The sequence below is a fragment of the Mustela nivalis genome, assembly GCF_964662115.1.
Source record: "Mustela nivalis genome assembly, chromosome: 14".
In the NCBI taxonomy this organism is placed as follows: domain Eukaryota; kingdom Metazoa; phylum Chordata; class Mammalia; order Carnivora; family Mustelidae; genus Mustela; species Mustela nivalis.
The window spans coordinates 87,084,666-87,103,573 of NC_139033.1; the positions used below are offsets into that span (position 1 = coordinate 87,084,666).

The window sequence follows — 18,908 nt, forward strand, 5'->3', positions numbered from 1 at the left end:
AATAATTCAATAAATTCTTATTGTAAGCAGTAAGAATCCAATTCAAATTGGAATAAGGAAAAAAGAGTGTAACAACAGTAAGGGTCATTCAACAAAACTGACAACCCTTTAGCAAGTTACTAACAATAGGAATGAAAGAGAGGACATTACCACTAATTTTTCGTAAGTTGAAATAAAGTCTATTTTATTATAAAAAAATATAAAGGAATACTATGAACTCTCTGCCAACAAATTAAATAACTGAGATGAAATGAACACATTCTCAGAAAAACACAAATTACCAAAATTGGCTCAAAAAGAAGTAGAAACTCTGAACAGACCTATAACAAGTGAAGAAATTGAGTTAGTAATTAAAATGTTTCCTACAAAGAAAAGCCCAGGACCAGATGGCTTCACTGATGAATTCTATCAAATATTTTAAAGATTTTATCTATTTATGTATTTATTTGTCAGAGAGAGAAAGAGAGAGAGAGAGACAGCACGCAGGCAGGCAGAGGGACAGCAGAGGCAAAGGGAGAAGCAGGCTCCCTGCTGAGCAAGAAGCCCGATACAGGACTCGATCCCAGGACGCTGGGATCATGACCTGAGCTGAAGGCAGCCGCTTAACCCACTGAGCCACCCAGGTGTCCCTCTACCAAATATTTTAAAAATAAATGATGACAACACTCTATAAATTCTTCCAGAAAAAAAAAGGTGGAAGGAACACTTCCAAATTCATTCTTTGAGCCAGTATCAGACCCTGATACCAAAGACAGACAAAAATACACACACAATGGGGCACATGGGTGGCTCAGTTGGTCAAGTGTCTGCCTTCAGCCTCAGGTCATGATCCTGGAGTCCCGGGATCCTGCTCACCGAGGAGTCTGCTTCTGCCTCTCCCTCTGCTCCTCCCCACTGGTGTTCTCTCTCAAATAAATCTTTAAAAAAAAAATCACACACACACACACCAATAGCTAATAAACAGAACTGTTAGCACAAAATTCCTCAAAATATATTATTAAACCAAATCCAACGTATAAGAACCATACAAAAAACACCATGCACTAGTTGGATTTATCCTAGGAATGCAAGGTTAGTTTAACATCTGAAAATCAATGTAATATACCCTATTAATAAAGGACAAAAACCATAAGATCATTTTGAGATGCAGAAACACCATTTGACAAAATCTAACACTGGTCATGATAAAAATTCCCAAGATTCCCAAAGAAAACTGATGATATACTAACAACAGGATAATCTGAGGATGGCATATTTACAAAGGTGTGGGTATAGAGGAACCACAAGGGAAAGTGCAGGAACCTGAAGCTAGTAGAGGCTAAGCTGGTGCCACCTCTAGGCCCAAAGGGACAAGAAAAGGAAATAACTACCAGAACACAGAAGGAGAGTCAGAGTCTGTTGCTTTACAAGGTGCTCTGTGAGCATCAGGGGAGGGACACAGCCAACCCAAAATATCTTCCAAGGTGGGAGCCAAGGGAATAAATACTCTGGCCTCATTCTTCTCCCTCCCTCATACCTCCTGCTGAGCTCCTCTTTGGCTAATTTCTTGCAGTGAGTGGAGATTAGATATCCAGCAAAAAGAGGTAATTCCCTAGCTCTTGTACTCTGGAAGAATTCTGCAGTAGATCTTTAAGAGCCAGAACTGGTGTCTCAGCATTGTTAGATCTTCTTGCTTCTCTCAATGTGCTGACTTGCTTACCAGCACAATGTTCTGTTGCCTCTGCTTGGTGGATGCTATAACAGCTGCCCCAGCAACCTCAGCAATAGAGAGCAACCCTCACTTTAAATGGCTGTCTCAGCTTTGGGGGGGGGGGGACAAAGAAACAAACAAACCCTGATTAGCCTCTGCAGTCACGTGCCCAACCCTGAACCAATCACCGTGCCCAGGGCAGTGGGATACTCATGACTGGCCAGCTATAAGCCATATACCCACCCCTGTGAGTCTGAGGTCTGCTAGTAAACTGCACTCTTTCTTCTAAATTCCTTCCCTCTGTCAAGGCTAGCTAGAGTTGGATTCTGCTATTTGGAATCAAAAGAACCTTCATCTGGGCTAAAAGTAACCATGGTTAAAAGCAGGAGAAAGATCCAACATCTAGTCAGCCTTTGGTGTTAGAACTTCCAACCTCAGGATGTCCCAAACACCAAAAAAGGACTCTTTGGAGAAATCAAAACTACTGAGGAAATGGAGGGCCCAGAGCTGCTCTACCATGCACCACAAACCACAATTCCCAGTGCTTCTTTCGTGGCGCCACACTGGTATCCCCACAACCTATGAGGTGCTCAAGGAGGAACATAGGTGGCTGTACTCCGGGAGTCCTAGAGATCAGCTCCCATGGCAACCACCATGATCAACACCCACAGCAAGATGTCATTGCCCAATCACACTGCCCAGTCCCTCTTCAACAGAATCGTCATGAACTTGTGCTTCCTGGGCTTCATAGCATGCACCTACTCCATGAAGTCTAATGACCAGAAGACAGTAGGTGATGTGACTGGGACCCAGGCCTATGCCTCCATCACCAAGTGCCTGAACATCTGGGCCATGGTCTTGGGCCCCCTTCTGATCATTATGTTCATCAGTATTTCTTTTTTTTTTTTTTTTTAAGATTTTATTTATTTATTTGACAGAGAGAGACCACAAGTAGGCAGAGAGGCAGGCAGAGAGAGAGGAGGAAGCAGGCTCCCCGCAGAGCAGAGAGCCCGATGTGGGGCTCGATCACGACCCGAGCCGAAGGCAGAGGCTTTAACCCACTGAGCCACCCAGGCTCCCCCATCAGTATTTCTTTTTTAAAGATTTTATGTAGGGATGCCCGAGTGGCTCAGTCAGTTAGGCGTCTGCCTTAGGCTTAGGTCATCCATGACCCCAGGGTTCTGGGATCGAGTCCCATATCCAGCTCCCTGCTCAGCGGGGAACCTGCTTCTCCCTCTGCCTGTTGCTCCCCTTTTATGTACTCTCTCTCTCTGACAAATAAATAAAGTCTTTTAAAAAATAAAAAATAAAGATTTTATTTATTTATGACAGAGAGTGAGTGAGCATGAGCAGGGGGTAGGGACAGAGTGAGAAGCAGACTCCCCATTAAGAAGGGAGCCTGACATTCATCATTATTTTTGCCACTAGCTCACTTAAAATTTTCTAAGCAATTTCAGAGAACATAAAATATTATGGAAGCTAGGGGCACCTGGGTGGCTCAGTGGGTTAAAGCCTCTGCCTTCGGCTCAGGTCATGATCTCAGGGTCCTGGGATCAAGCCCCGCATCGGGCTCTCTGCTCCACAGGGAGCCTGCTTCCTCCTCTCTCTCTCTCTGCCTGCCTCTCTGTCTACTGGTGATCTCTGTCTGTCAAATAAATAAATAAAATCTTTAAAAAAAAAATATTATGGAAGCTATTAGCAGCTGCCCATGGTCTGAGGCTGTCACTCCTTTCACAGCATTTTAGATACACATCTGCAACTGAATTCAATAAAGCATTTGTGGGTAGGGAAAAAAAAGGAACTTTCAATCTCAGCAAAACCACCCCCATTCTTGCTCAAAATCATAATTTTAATGATGGATATTCCCACACTCTCAAAATGGAACAAAATCGTTTTGAACTGTAACATTAGGTATGAAATGTACATTAATTATACGCTAGATGAGAAACCCAAAATATCAACAAAAAAATCCTTACCCAAAGTTCCTTTCTCACCACTCACGATTGAGGCAGAAACCACTTTTTTTATTATCATTTTTACACACGAAATGTTTACAGGTTTTTATATGGGCCACAATTTCAGTTACCTTTTTTTATCAAGTCCTATCACTCACCTGGAGTCTATCTTCCTCTGCATTCTCTGCTTACTTCTTTTCTGATGAAAATTCGGCAGCGGCTTGATACACACTTCTTAGTGAGCAGGTTCTTCATGAATCAAAAACTCTTTTATCTTCCCCTTCTAACTGTAAGAGAAAGAGGGAAAAGGAGAGTAAATTATCTGAGCCATATTTCCGAACAGCTACATGCTAGCTCCTAATTTCCTCCTAATTCAACACTAGATGAACATGGCAAGTCTCTGAAATTTTTTAATGCATTTTTAAAAAGTTATTTTATAAGAAAGGAAACTGGGAGGAAAGAGGATGACACTCAAAAGGCTATAACTGGTTCATTTTTCTTGTCCCAGTGATGCTCTAAGACCTCCAACTTCCCTTTGTAAGAACACTAGGAGAGGCCTAGATTTCCTATTTTTTGCCTAGATTAATTTTTTTGGTTGTCAATGTTACCTCTATGAATCTCTGGGCAGTTTTGGTCAATAGTAAATTACTGTGTTCAGTTTCCATTTGCATTTGGTGATAATTTCTACCAGTAATTTTCATCATGAACCAAATAAGCAACATAGTTTTTATTTATTTCTTAGTGCAAAGAATAGCAATGTTGTGGGTTGGATAGCAATGTTGTGGGTTGAATTGTGTCCCCCAACCCGGAGTACCTATTAATTGACCTGACTTGGAAATTCTTTGAAGATGTGATTAAGATGAGGTCACATTGGAGTAAAGCCGGCCCTTAATCCAGTATGATTGGCATCTTTATAAAAAGAGGAGATGAGGGCCGCCTGGGTGGCTCAGTCAGTTAAGCGGCTGCCTTCTGCTTGGGTCATGCAGTAGGTAAACGCCATGAAGCCTAGGAAGCACAAGTTCATGAAGATTCTGTTGAAGAGGGACTGCGCAATGTGGTTGGGCAACAATGTCTTGCTGCAGGTGTCCTGGGATCAAGACCCACATCAGGATCCCTGCTCAGCAGGGAGTCTGCTTCTACCTCTCATTCTTCTTCTGTGGGCTCTCTCTCTCTCCAATAAATAAAATCTTAAAAAAAAAAAAAAAGAAGAAGAGAGGAAACACAGGGACAGATACACACAGAAAGGAGAATGCCATGTGAAGACAGACATACAGGTAAAACAGCATGTGATAATGAAAGCAGAGACTAGAATGATGTGTCCACAGGCCAAGGAACACCACGGACTGCTGGCAACACCAGAAGCTAAGAGAAACGCACAGAACAGATCCTCCTCCAGAGCCTCCAGAAAGAGGATGGCCCTGTTGACATTTTGATGTCAAATTTCTAGTTTCCAGAGCTATAAGACAATATACTTCTGTTGTTTATAAGCCACCAAATGTATACTACTTTGTCAGAGCAGTCTTTGGAAACAAATTCTAGTAGAAAGAAAAAGGAGTAATAAGTGCACTGTGGAAGAAGGGTGCACTTGTACTATGTGTAATTGTGAGTAACTGTGAGGCATTTATAGTAAGACATCTATTCTAAAAGAATGAAATCACCCTTCATAACTAAGGTCACATATTTCAATGACAATCAGAGAAGGAATTAGCCAGAAAAGAGAGTTAATCCATACAAATGAATAATCCTTATTGAGATCAAACATTTGTTCTCCTCCTCTTTCTGGTATCACACTCTAAGTAACAAAGGTTGCCATTAGTGACTATTTCAGTAAATAAATTAAAGGATAATCAAACTGGGATTTTTGATTCAATACTGCTATAATAAATGGGTCACTGTCTTGGATTTATGTCTTGTTATAGTGATTCTCTGGAATACCTAGAGTGGGATATGGATGATAAGCAGGCCCACAGAATTGCAAGAGAGCTCAGAACTAGAAGGAACAAGGAATGGCTCCTAGAATTGTAGTCACAGGCCACAGATGAGGGGACTGAATGGAAGTCTACATAGTGAGCATTTAGGGGCCCCAGTCTCCTTCCCAACCCTGCTAGGCAGGGTATCCAGATCCTTCTCCACACCGTGCTTCCAGAATTCTGGCAGCTTGACTGGTATCTCCGTCAGGGGACTGGAAGTATCTTTGCAGAAGAAGCTAAGAACTAAAAGCCTCAAGATTCTCACATCTGTGTGCCATCTCCCTCAATGAAAAAGCAGGCTTGTCCCTAAAGAGAAGCTCACAAATCTACAAGTCCTGCTCTGACACTGGGAGCTTCTAACTAATTTCTCAGTTGCTGGCACTTAAGAATGAATGGATAATCAAGACTCAAGACATTTGGATGTGACCTCCAGCAAGAAAGAGACCAAAGCAAACAAAGAAATCTGAGGAAATCCTGTAATGTACTCCTACCAAGAACTTGAATCTAAATATCTTCAGACCTCATCCACAACTAAGTATCAACTTGTAAAAAATACAGGGAACAAATAAAAATGGTTCTGCAATCAGCAAAATCAATGATGTAGGAAATGTCACAGGACTAATAACCCAGTTCCCTCAACAAATAAACAGCAAAAGAAAGAGGGGGAAACTTACACATTAAAAGACACTTAAGATGTAGATTAATCAAAGGCTATGTATGGACCTTGGATATTCATTTTAACTAACTACAAACCAACTCTCAAACAAAAAATGCTAAACAATCAGGGAAACTTAAACTTAAAATTTTTTCTAATCTAAAAAATATTTTAGGGGTGTCTGGGTGGCTCAGTTGGTTAAGCCTCTGCCTTTGGCTCAGGTCATGATCCCAGGGTTCTGGGATGGAGCCCTGCATCAGGCTCTCTGCTCAGCAGGGAGTCTGCTTCCTCCTCTCTCTCTGCCTGCCTCTCTGCCTACTTGTGATCTCTGCCTGTCAAATAAATAAATAAATCTTAAAAAAATAATATTTTAATGAGTTATTAAAGAATTCATATTTTGGGGGGTTGCATGGGTGGCTCAGTTGGTTGGGTGTCGGACTCTTGATCTCAGCTCAGGGGATGGGGAGAGGGAGAGAGAGAATTTCAAGCAGACTCCATGCCAAGTTCGTTGCCCAAGACAGGGCTCAATCTCACAACCCTGGGATCAAGACCTGAACTGAGATCAAGGATACCCACAACTGAGCCAAGAGAACTTAAAACAAATGTCTATACAAAATTTGTATATGGGGGCACCTGGGTGTCTCAGTCATTAAGCATCTGCCTTCAGCTCAGGTCCTGATATCAGGGTCCTGGGATCAAGCCCTGCCATCAGGCTCCCTGCTTGGCCGGAAGCCTGCTCTTCTCTCTCCCACTTGCCCTACTTGTGTTCTGTCTCTCACTCAGTCGCTCTGTCAAATAAATAAAATATTAAAAAAAAACTTGTATATGAATGTTAACAGCAACATTATTAATAATAATATTAATTTAGCTATTAATAATAGCCAAAAAAAGTGAAAGCCCAAATGTTCACTAACTCATGGATGAACAAAATATGCATATCCATACAATCCATACAATTAAATATCACACAACCATAAAAAGAAATGCAGTACTATTACATGTTAAAACATGGATGCATTCTGGCACATGCTAAGGGAAAGAAGCCATTCACAAAAACCATATAGCATATGATTCCACTTATATGAAATGTCCAGAACAGATAAATCTACGGAGTCATAAAGTAAATTTCTGGCTGCCTAGGGCCTGGAAGGATTGAAGGGAAATGGGAAGTGACTCCTAACATTAAGGGTTTCTTTTCAGGGTGAAGAAAATGTTCTAAAATTGATTATGGTGATGGTTGCAAAACTGATTAAAAAGCAATGAACACTTTAAATTGGTGAATTGTCTATGTGAATTATTTTGCAATAAAACTGTTAAAAGAAGAAAAGGAAGAGATGAAAAAGTAGAAGCAGTAGTTATTAAAGGAAAATGTATCCCAGAAACCAAGGAAGCAAATTGAGGGGGGGAAAGGAACCCAGGCAAAAGCAAATTCAACATAAGGGAATAGCAAAAAGAAGCAAATCCCATGATAGATGAGAAAAGAAGTTTCAGGATTAGAACTGAGGACAGCAGGCATAGAGCCACCAGATCATTTTAGAGCAGAGAAGGATCTCCAAGAAAAAGATGAAATGGACAGTTTTGAGAGTAATTTTGCAAAAAAAAAAAAAAAATTAGGCGGGCATCTGAGAAATGCTGTTATATTCAGGAGGAAAATTTAATCTGGGCCTGAATGCTAGGCAAATGAGAAAATAATAGAATAATAGGATGTACAAGAAAAAACAGTTGCTATACTCTGCTTGGTATAGCTGTGAAATGTTATAAAACACTGACCACTAATTTAAAAATAAATGAATACATAATCACACTGGTGAGAGGATGGAAGGAAAACTGTAAGCTAAGTATTTATCTTCCATGAATAACAGTGGACATTTTATGTGTAAAACTAAAAAATCAGGAGATATTGCCCATAAGGATATTTCCTTCCAACTTATAAAGATCAGGAGAAACAGCTGGCATAATGTAAATTATAACTGGGGCATGTGGCTATTTTCTATTATAAGCTTTTAATACTGGCTTTTAAAATCATGTATGGTAACTTGGAAAATTAAATAAGTTTCTACAGCATTTTGCAGCTGCTAACAATGACCGAGAAATCAACGATCATAGTAAAGAAAAGGAAGGAAAGACCTAAATTGATATCTTTAAGCCCCCAGTTTCAACTACTTCTTCCAGGAATCCTTCTCTCTGACACCTCCAAGCCTCATACTTTCATGTCATTTAGGCGGGTACCATGAAATCTATAACGAATAGATTAAAAAAAACAAAAAACCACTTATGGAGAGGGTACTACTTACTCTGTGTCAGGTATACATAGTACTATGCATTTTTCATTAATAAGCTGCCTTTTAACAAACACCTGAACAGGATTTTCAGACAGAGGAAGTTTATCTATTTGAGGTCATTAGCTAAGTGGTAGGGTTGGGACCGGTAAGCAGGTCCCTAACACCATTCGTTCAACAAATATTTACTATGCATCTGTACAGGTTGACAAGAAACCTGAACGGCCACCCATGAGATAAAAACGAAGCATTTATCTCCCGCTGCTGGGGAGGCTTCGCTGTTGTTGCCTTGTTGGCCCTCTGGGTTCAGATGAGGCCCCCGAGATTTGTGCACACTCGCCCCTAGCCGGCCACGCTGGAGAGATCCAGAAACTCCTGATTCGGATCCGCGCACGAGCCTTGCATCGACGCAGGCACCGATACCCGCCTGCAGCACCAGACGCGCGGGAGTAAGCGGTGCCCGGTGGCCTCCGGGCGACTAGATGCTGAAGGGAAGCAGCACCCGGCAAGAAGGACTGAAGCACCGCGCCAGGCGAGGAAAAAGAGCTCCGAAAGTTCTCCGCACTCTCTTCACACCTCTTCCACTCCCAGATCACAGTCTGTGGGTAGGCAGCTTCGCCTGCACTCCTGGACAAGGAAGCGGAGGCTTGGAGAAAAGAGTCACGGGGTCCAGCTCGAGGGGCGTCCGCTCGCCGCTGGACTCCAAACCGAAGAGGCCGAGGCACTTACAGGCTGGAAACAATATACTGGGCCTCATACCTGACAAGCTGAGCACACTGGCCTCCCGCCTCGCGAAGTCCCAGCGGGAGTAGGCACACGCGCCGCCAGCGGTCCTCTGACCCGCGGGACCCACACCTGCCTCAGCACTTCCCTCTTGTCGGCGCCTGTGTCTCTCGCCGGCCCCGCCCCCGTCTCCACGGCGACTCGGCGAGCGTGTGAGACGCCCCTCCCCGGACTCTAGAGTTCGCGCAGCCTTAGTGCGATAGGTGGCACACCTCCCTCCGGCAGCCGAGGGGGGGCTGGCTAAGCTGAGTTGGCCCCAAAGTCCGCGGAAGAACTGGACAACCCCGAGGAGGGCTCTCGGCCTCCTTGGCCCACTAGAGCTTAGCTTCCTACGCCACTCTTAGACAAGAGGAGTAGGAGTCATTTCGAATCGAATTTTCCGAACTACACCTCGCGCGGCAAGGACTAGGGATGAGGTTCCAGTCTGGAGGCCCACGCACACGAAGGTCCTCCTTAGCCCCATTTCCAGGCTCCCGCGTGAACCTCTCTGGCTCTTGGTTCTCCATGGTTCCCAGCCGGTGCAAGCGTGGAACACGCGCATGCAGGGACCAGAGAAGCTGTCAATCTGAGGGACAAGGAAGTTGTTCCGTGTCCCCGAATTTGAATTACCCCAGGCTGGGATCTTCTGTGAACCCTCCCCTTAAAAATGTAGTTAACAAGCACTAATTGTTAGTAAATGGTCGATAAATTTTTAAAAATCTCTGAACATCTTTTAGAAAATAGGGGTAAGGGAAGGTAGGTGAGGCTTTTCTCCTGTGCTTTGTAAAACATTTGAAAGCACACAAGACTTCTGGTAGAGAGAGTAAAGGCAAGCGTTATGTACTTAAATGCTTGAACGATTTTTTATTTTTATTTTTAAAGATTTTATTTACTTATTTGTCAGAGAGTGAGCGAGCGCACACAAGCAGGGGGAAAGGCAGGAAGACGGAGAAGCAGGCTCCCCAATAAGCAAGAAGCGCAATGTGGGACTGGATCCCAGAACCCTGGGATCATGACCTAAGGCAGACGCTTAACCAACTGAGCCACCCAGGCACCCCGAAAGATTTTTATACTACAATTATGAGGTAAAATAATTTGTTGGGTGTCCCAGGATTAAAGTGACACAGGTAGTTTGCATTTTCCATTTTCTACATATGCTAATTTGTGTTTAAAAAAAAAAAAAAAAACGACACCAGGTGTTTAAAAGGAAAAGTTCCACTTTAGCAGGACATGGGAACCAATCTTTTAGGGATGACTAATCTAGTAAGTTTTAAAGCCCTAATTAGCACTAATATTTACTGTCAAATTAGTCTTTCTTATAAGTACTTTATGCTTTCTAGGTGATTTGCTGATGCTTTATTCCTGTCATGTACCTTTACTACCATCAACTCTGACTGATTTGGGAAGGGATGAAAGGCATTTTCATTTGAGTTATAATGCAAATAATTATTCCTGTCAGTCAAGATTAGAACAGTATAGATTAACAACAGCTAGTGCAGCAGCACTTAATGATTTCAGTTGGTTTTGTCTTAAGTACTTCCCATAAATGAAATCAAGCATGTAAAGCACCAGAAAGGGTAGAGGCTCTTTGAAGAATTAGTGTGTTTCTAAAAGTCCCTTAATTTCTTTAGTCCTTAAACTGAGTACATGATGCCACACACCTGTGAAACTGTTGAAATCTTTTCTTAGAACCAGGGATTACCCTTATAGCAAGAAAAAATGAACAGGAAAAAAGCCCATTTAGGGAGACACTGACTAGTTGAGGTGTAATCCCAACTTTCTGAGATGAGGGTGCTCTCAGAATTATTAGGTTTCTTATATTTTCATTTGCTTTTCTACTGCTCTTGGACTCCTCAATTGCCTGAACTTTTGAGTCCCCTTATGCCAAACTTTGAACGAACAACTGAACCTAAACTAAGATCTGAGAAATATTTAGTAAAGAACAAGAGTCAATAATTTCTCTTATTCTCTCAAAGAAACTTCTTATACTGGTATTTGAAAATTCATTAACTCCAAAATGGGCAATTTAGAATTACAAATTATCATTCTTACTGAGAATACTCAAAAGCTACAATGAAACAAGGATTTGCAAGCATCTAAGTTTTGCATGACACAGGAGGAAGACATTCATAGATACCTTCCCTTAGTAAATTATTACCTTTATTCTCAGGTGCTAATTTGCATCTCCTTTCACAGGAAAAATTGAGTCTCTGGGAGATAAGTGACTTGAGACCAAGGTTCTACACGACACTAAAGGACACCTTGGTGGACGCGTGCATCCCAACTAGGATAGACCTGAGGGCCTGGGAAATTAGCTCCAAGCCAGGCCTCTCTCATGGTAGCTACAATGCCTTGAGCAGATTTTGTGTACTTGCGGTCATTTAAAAATATGTCCACGAATTCTTTGACACTTTTATATAAAACTAGTCTAAGTCTCCTTCCCTTAGTGACTTCTTTCTTTAATATTTTATTTATTTGACAGAGATCACAAGTAGGTAGAGAGGAGGAAGCAGGCTCCCCGGGGAGCAGAAAGCCCGATGTGGGGCTGGATCCCAGGACCCTGGGATCATGACCTGAGCTGAAGGCAGAGGCTTTAACCCACTGAGCCACCCAGGCACCCGTCCTTCTTTTTTTTTTAAAGATTTTAGTTACTTGTCAGAGAAAAAGAGAGCACAAGCAGGGGAGCAGCAGGCAGAGGTAGACGAAGAAGCAGGCTCTCTGCCAACCAAGGAGCTCCATGTAGGACTTGATCAGAGGAGCTGGAATCATGACCTGAGTGGAAGGCAGCCAATTAACAACTGAGCCACCCAGGCGTCCCTTAGTGACTTTTTTTCTAATAGATTATGGCATGTGGAAGAACACGGACTCCAAGGCTAGGTTGGAAAGGACAATTCAGCAACTGGCTGCTGCAGAATCCTGCCACCATGTTGTGAGAAAAAGCTCAAGCCCCAGAGAGAGCGCATGTATAAACATCCCAGCCAACAGCTCCAGGAGACCCAGCTGAGAGCCGCCATCAAGCACCAAATATGTGAGTAAGCAAGCCATTAAATGATCCTAGGTGCAAGCCTTCTACCCATCTTAATGGAGCAGAAACCAGGTACCCCAGCTAGAAGTGGCCTAAAGTGCAAGTTTAGGTGCAAAATACATATTGAGTTAAACCACTGAGTTTTGGGGTGGTTTATCACACAGCAATAGATGACTAATTCCCACTACAAGCCTGAAAAGTAGGTACTGCTATCCCTTTTTGACAGAGGAGTAAACAGGTCCAGAGAAATGAAATGACTGGCTCAGATTTCACACCAAGTGGCAGAATCAGAATATAAGAGCTTCAAGCAATGGGCCTTCTTCATTACACTTGATAGCGAAAGGATTATACCATTATCCTCAACCTTAGGAAGAACCTGATTCCAAAAGCAGCTTGATTTCTAAAATATTAAGATGAGCATGGTGTGATTACCTACCATGTGCCTCTGAATAGGCCTTACAAGAACAAAAACAAAAACAAAAAACCAGCAGCTTCATGAAGGTTGTATAAGGCTTTTTACCCACGTTATCCTTTTTAATCTTGATAACAGCCTCTGTTATCAAGTTGGATTATCATGTTTCCAATTTTACAGATTAGAAAACCAAGGCTAAGGATAAAGAACTGGCCTAATTTGCCCCAGCCTGTAGGATGTGGCAGAGCTGGGTTGCAAATATTTCCCTCTGCCTCTTGCTCGAAGACAGTTAATACATTCTATTTAAAAAAATTTTTTTATTCAATATTACAGACAAAAAGAAAAACGTTTTCTTAATTATCTCGGTTGCCAAGACTTACAGGAAGGGAACTCAGCGATCACTCAATGCCCAATCCCCTTATTCTATTAGTGAAGCTCAAAGAAAGCAGGCCCCTTCAAAGAAATATAGACTTCACTACCCTTTAGCGAAAAAAATTGCGTTTCCCTCTACACCCAGGTAGACTTCACACCAACCCCAGGAGGAAGCACGGGACGGAAACTGGGGCTGGGGATATTCCTGCAGACCGGGCTCACAGGTGATCTTTGTCAAACCTTTACAGATGGCTCTTCCCCAGCACGGCAGTTACTCTCATTTCTTAGAGTAGGGAAAGTATGTTTGCACTGCTGTGCTCTCATTTGCCAGTCTCGCCAATGTGTACTCTGCGCTTCACATTCGCTATCTCATTTTCACCCAAATACACTCGTACTTGCCCTTCCCGTGCAGGCTATGGAAAGATTCCGGTTATGGGCGGGAAAAAACAAAACAAAACAAAAACCCAAAAAACCCTTTCAATGACTCTTGTCAGTCACTTTTAGCTCAATCTAAAGCAATCGTGGCAAATTTGTTAATGCAACAAAACAGAATCACACACACTTAATCACACACACTTTCCATTTTAGAAAGAAAAGAGAAAACTCAAGTCAGGGCTTTGCTCAACATCACACCATTAATGATAAAACCTGAGATTCGAGCCCACAAACGCCAGGCTCAAAAGCCCCCAGGCTCGCCTCAGACTGCCACCGCCGAAGCCCCGCGTTTCCCGCCGTCGCGAACCGTGCAAACGCAGCAGTCAACGCGCTCCCAAGTCGCACCCGGACCAGGACCCCGGACCTCGGCTTTCGCTGGTACCACCGCCTTCCAGAGACAGCTGCCAGGCGCGTACCGCAGGCTACAGCACCGCCCGCCCTGTTCTGCCCCGCCCCGAAGCACGCGTGGGAACGCTGCGTCCTCCCCAGGGCTGCCCGGGACGACCGCCTGCGCGCACCGGGAAAGGCTGCCGCCGCCGCCGCCCCAGCCCCCTCTCCGCCGCCGCCATCTCCTTCCCGCCTCCGCCTCGCCGCCGCCGGGCGCACGCTCGGGCCGGCGTCCGGGGAGCGCGCCGCAATGTGTCTTTTTTCCCCCCGGCACCGCCGCGGTCACCTCACTTCCGGGCGCGCAGCGGCGAAGGCGGTGCTGGGGCCCGGGTGCGTGGAGGGAGTTATTAAGGGGGAGGGGGTCTGGGAGGAGGGGCTGAGGGCTGGGCCGTGGTTACGGCGGCTGAAGAGAGACAGTCCGAACGGGTGGGGGGGCGAGAGCGAAGGCCGCGCGGAGCAGCCCTCGGACCGGCACCGGCGGCAGGGAGGGGACCGGCGGCCGGGGCGAAGGGCCGCCGAGCGGCGGAGGCACCGAGTAAGAGCCCGGCGACAGCGGGAGCCGGGGCGCCTCGCGCCCAGGGCCGCAGGGAGGGCAGGGGCGCGGGCGCGCTGCTCCTGGGGTCGCGTGCGTGAGCGCGAGCGCCGGGGTGCGCGCGGGGGGCGGGCAGGGGCGCGAGGCCAGCGGGGCGGCCGGCGGGCAGCAGGCGGGCGGGCTGGCGGGGCCCGAGCCGCCGGGCCGGGGCGGACGGCGGCGGGCCTGCGCCGGCTCCAGCTCGGAGCGTCTGGGCCGGGGAATTCGGCCTCCCCGCTCCCTCCGGCCCGCCTCCCCTCCGTGAGTATAGTCCCCGCCCTTCCTCCGAAGGAGGCCGCTGGGCTGGGGCCTGCGCGAGAGGCCGGGGGTTGGGGTCGCGGCCCGGGAAAGACGAGTTTCCGAGCTGGAGCCGGCATTCGCCCTTTCCTTGCCGCCGGCGCCCCTGACATGGCCACAGGTGCCGCGGGCCGGGTGAGGGGCGCTCGGGCCCCAGCCCCTGCCCCCTGGATAACAAGGGGCAGCTGGCGCCGTCCATTGGCAAGTGACAGGCACTATGCCACAGTCCGACTTCCCGGATCCCCAACCAGTCTCCTACCTGCCCCCACTCGGGAAACTTCCCCACTACTGTCTGAACGGTCCTCATGGGTGGCAATGACTAATTTTGGTTTCTTTTTGTCTTAAAGCTGCTTAAAGGCTATGCCCTGATTGGGTACCTTCCACTTAGGCTTTCCTTAACCTTTCCGATTCTTAGAGCACGTTACTAGAAGAGATTTAAAAAAAAAAAAAAAAAAAAACAGTCATTCTATTTCCAAATGGGTTCTGGTTTTGTTGGGTGAGGCTTTGTTTTTTAAAGGTAGTCATTTTAAGAGATTAAAGAGTTTTGGTGTCTTAAATGGTCAAGACTTCTCAAAATATATTGTTCCCCCTGACAGTTTTGCTGATTGATCTTCCAGGTGCAAAGAATTGTAGACCAAGGAGCCATGGATAGGAGAAGTTTGGGTGAAACAGAAAATGGAGATGCTTTCCTTGACCTGAAGAAGCAACCAGCCTCCAAATCCCCGCATCGCTATACAAAAGTAAGTATTGTTACTAATGAAATAGTGTTTCTTTATAGATGGGGAGATTAGTAACATTGTGTAGGTATTTCATTAGTGTTATTTAAAGTGGAAGTCTCATTCTGACTATATAGACTAAATATTAACTAGATTTAATAAAGCATTGCTTTGAATTTTTTCTGCAAGTGTGAATATGCAGTTTAAACTAGAATTTGCTTCTAATTAGCTTTTGGGTAGAGGAAATATTGGCTCATATGGCATATGAATTTGTGGATCAGCATATGTTAGCACACATGTTCTGCAACAACTGTGTGTAACTGGTATGTTACTGACTTATATGCTCTAGAATAAGCATTCCAGTTCTGGCATGTAAATCACTCAAGGTCCTGTACTTACTGAAGTTGTTGCTTCAGTATCTTGTGGGCCTCTGGGTGTTTCTGAAGGGGTTGACAGACTCCTTGAGGTGTGAATTCATTTCTTATTCCTTGAAATGTATTGGGCAGAGTACAAAAAAATGTGCTTGGGACTTCTGATGGGAAGAGTCATATTCTAGTTGGTCTCTTATCTCTATTTCCTGAGTATGAACCCAGTCAGGGGTTCTGATGTGGTTATTGTTCCTGACTTACCAGAATACTGACTGGTTAATATTTGAAGTCAGGCCTTGTTTGTGTACTAGTGCCACTGCTCAGACCTACTTGATAAAGTGTCTTGTACTATCAGAGCAATATTCATTTTTAGCATTAAAAAAAAAAAGATGGCATTTTATTCAGATTTGATCTCCACAAATGTAGTTTTTCTCAAACGTGAGGGTACTTGAATAATGTTTCACAACTTAAATTCACTGTCTAAAATGTTGACAGGTGAATTCTGAATGGAGAAAAGCTTATTAAATGAAGGGGAACTAATTTGAACTGCTTTCATAAGCTTTTGTGATTTTAGTTCTCCTAGCACTTTTTGAATAAAAGTTCTTACTGGTATTCTGCTTGTAGAGTCCACACAGAGAGGCTTTTGTGTCACTCTCAAACTGATCAGAGGATGGCATGTATATGTCATCTTTCTGTATAGCCATATTTAGTTTAAGTCATTTTGGGGGAAGATAATACTGGTCTTTCTTAGGCTAGAACTTACGTGTGTCTAAAGATTAAGAAGCCCAATATTGTCCATTTTGATAATCTAGTCTTAGAATTCTGTCATACTTAGATAAATGTGCCTCAAAGAAATGATTAAGAAAAGCATCTTTTAAATTAATGACAGTGGACCATTAGATTTAATGGTCTTCTCTACCAGATTTAGTTGGAAGTTGGTTTACTGTCCACTCCATTAGAGAAGATTTAGTTAATGGCAATTTTAGAATCATGTTTAGGCAGTGTTTGGGTAGTGCTTTCATATATACGTTTCTTATACTTGAGTAATGTGGTACTTGAGGCAAACAGCCTTTCTCTTTGAAGAAAGCTTGAAACAGCCCTGTGTTCTGAGAACTATAATAAATGGTCTGTTGCACAACTGGAATAATACTTGAGCCATCCTACTCCTCATCTCCATATTGAGATTAAACTATTGGCGTAAAAAAAGGCATTTAGTAGTGTTTCCGCTGCTTCAAGTTCATGGGCTAGAAAGTTTAGAAGAGAAGGAAGTTGTCCTTAGTGATTTTTTTAATAAGTTATGTGCTTTGTGAAAACTGGTAAACATGGGATGTTTACTACAAGATCAAAAAAACACATTCACCAGATGAGAGGGCTTCTTAAACTTTGACCTTTCTTAGTTTAGCACTCATTTGTTTTATGAGATAACATTAATAGTCTGTTCGGAATTCTAGGGTTTTTTTTCCATGAGGGTGGAGTAATCCAGGAGTTTGGCCTAGTGCTTTTCAGTTAACATCAGAGTCTCCTGTGTGTTATGTCATTCTTTACTCAAGCTTCCTAAATGTTGATATGTTTGGGGATTATCTGTGAACCCTTGTGAAGTGTGAGTTCTGGTTGTTAGATCATGAGTGTGCTTCAAAATCTAGCTTTTTAACCTGCTTGCAGGTGGTGCCCATACTGCTAGTCCACTGACCATACTTTGAGTAGCAAGGCTTTAGTCTTCCTTGGAAAACTTGGTCTATGGTCTTGATGTTGTCAAGCAACTCAGATGCATATAATTACTCTCTAGGTTTCCATTGGTATCTGTTGTGTTTCCATGAATGTCTCAGGAAGTCAAGTTAGAATCATATTAGATACTTTCAGGCCTACCCCTAGGCCTTAGTGATGATTAGTTGGGATGGTTGTAAGTGGATTTATCATAGGCACCTGTTATCCTGAGAGTCTGAGCTCTTAATTTAAAAGCCCACTCAGGTTCATTTTGCCAGGCCAAGTTGCTAAGACCAAAAATTCTATCTGGTGATACTTAAATGTGGCATTTATAAAGTGATCGAATTATGTTGAAGGACCTTTGGAGGCTACAGAGTGGGACCTCAGCACAAAATCATGGATTGAAAGTGTTTTTAGACAGTGGTTCTCAAAGAGTAGTCCCTAAACTAGCATTTAGTACTGCCTAGTAACCAGTTAGAATTACAAAATCTCAGGTCCCATTTCAGTGGTATTAAATCAGATTTTAGGGGTAGGACCCAGACATCCACATGTATTAAGTCTTTCAGGGAATTTTGACTGATTTAAGCTTGAGGACCATCAGTTTAGAAAACAAGATGAGGTGGTCATGTTTATTAATGGAAAAACTTTGGGACCCACCAGCTTACCTTCATCAGAGGTCCTTGTTTTACCAGTTCTTGTGTAGTACTTGCTATTAGTGATACCATTTACTTCTTCAAATACAGAGTAAAAATGCTTTGGACTGTTCCACTATTCAGATCCGTGTTCTTTTTCTTTGAGTGTACGGACTGATTTTAGAGTATACAGACTTGATGCTGTTCCTCCTTTGCTCCTGTGTCTTGCCACTGATTACTTAAAAAGTATTATCACCTACCAGTTGAGCAGTATATAAAAGCAGGGAGGGACACCTGGGTGGCTCAGAGGATTAAGCCTCTGCTTTTGGCTCAGGTCATGATCTCAGGGTCCTGGGATCGAGCCCTGCATTGGGCTCTCTGCTCAGCGGAGAGCCTGTTTCCAATCCCGCCCCCCCCCCTCTGCCTACTTGTGATATCTCTCTCCGTGTGTCAAATAAATAAAATCTTTAAATAAATAAATAAAAGCAGGGAATACCCATAACATTCAGCTTGATACTGAGCAGTGTTAATCATCTACCTTAAATCTACCTGCTAAAAAGTAGGCATTGGGTTATTTGAGCTTAGTTTCATGTGTTACCTTGATTAGTTATAAATTGGCACCATTTTTATCAGTGTCTATACAGCTCTTCAAAGGAGTCCACCCTAATTTGCAGCTGA

The 18,908-nt window shown here is 43.8% G+C and overlaps 2 protein-coding genes across 16 annotated transcripts in view; one reads left to right on the forward strand and one right to left on the reverse strand.

The window, feature by feature from the left end:
• Positions 1–3,915, reverse strand: part of SFI1 (SFI1 centrin binding protein) — an 88,979-nt gene extending 85,064 nt beyond the window's left edge. Inside the window, 2 exon segments of the mRNA XM_082697846.1 lie at positions 3,804–3,858; positions 3,861–3,915. Coding sequence (XP_082553972.1) covers positions 3,804–3,858; positions 3,861–3,900 — 95 coding nt within the window. The 5' untranslated portion in view covers positions 3,901–3,915.
• Positions 3,916–14,006: 10,091 nt separating this feature from the next.
• EIF4ENIF1 (eukaryotic translation initiation factor 4E nuclear import factor 1) overlaps positions 14,007–18,908 on the forward strand; it is a 45,469-nt gene continuing 40,567 nt past the window's right edge. For 3 of the 15 annotated variants that reach the window (XM_082697856.1, XM_082697860.1, XM_082697849.1), the window contains exons 1-2: positions 14,646–14,774; positions 15,428–15,550. In XM_082697856.1, the coding sequence (XP_082553982.1) occupies positions 15,455–15,550 (96 nt within the window). In that variant the 5' untranslated portion in view covers positions 14,646–14,774; positions 15,428–15,454. Of the gene's footprint in view, positions 14,478–14,622; positions 14,775–14,807; positions 14,932–15,427; positions 15,551–18,908 lie in introns of those variants that run through there. The other 12 variants (XM_082697857.1, XM_082697855.1, XM_082697861.1 and 9 more) reach the window with 12 other exon arrangements.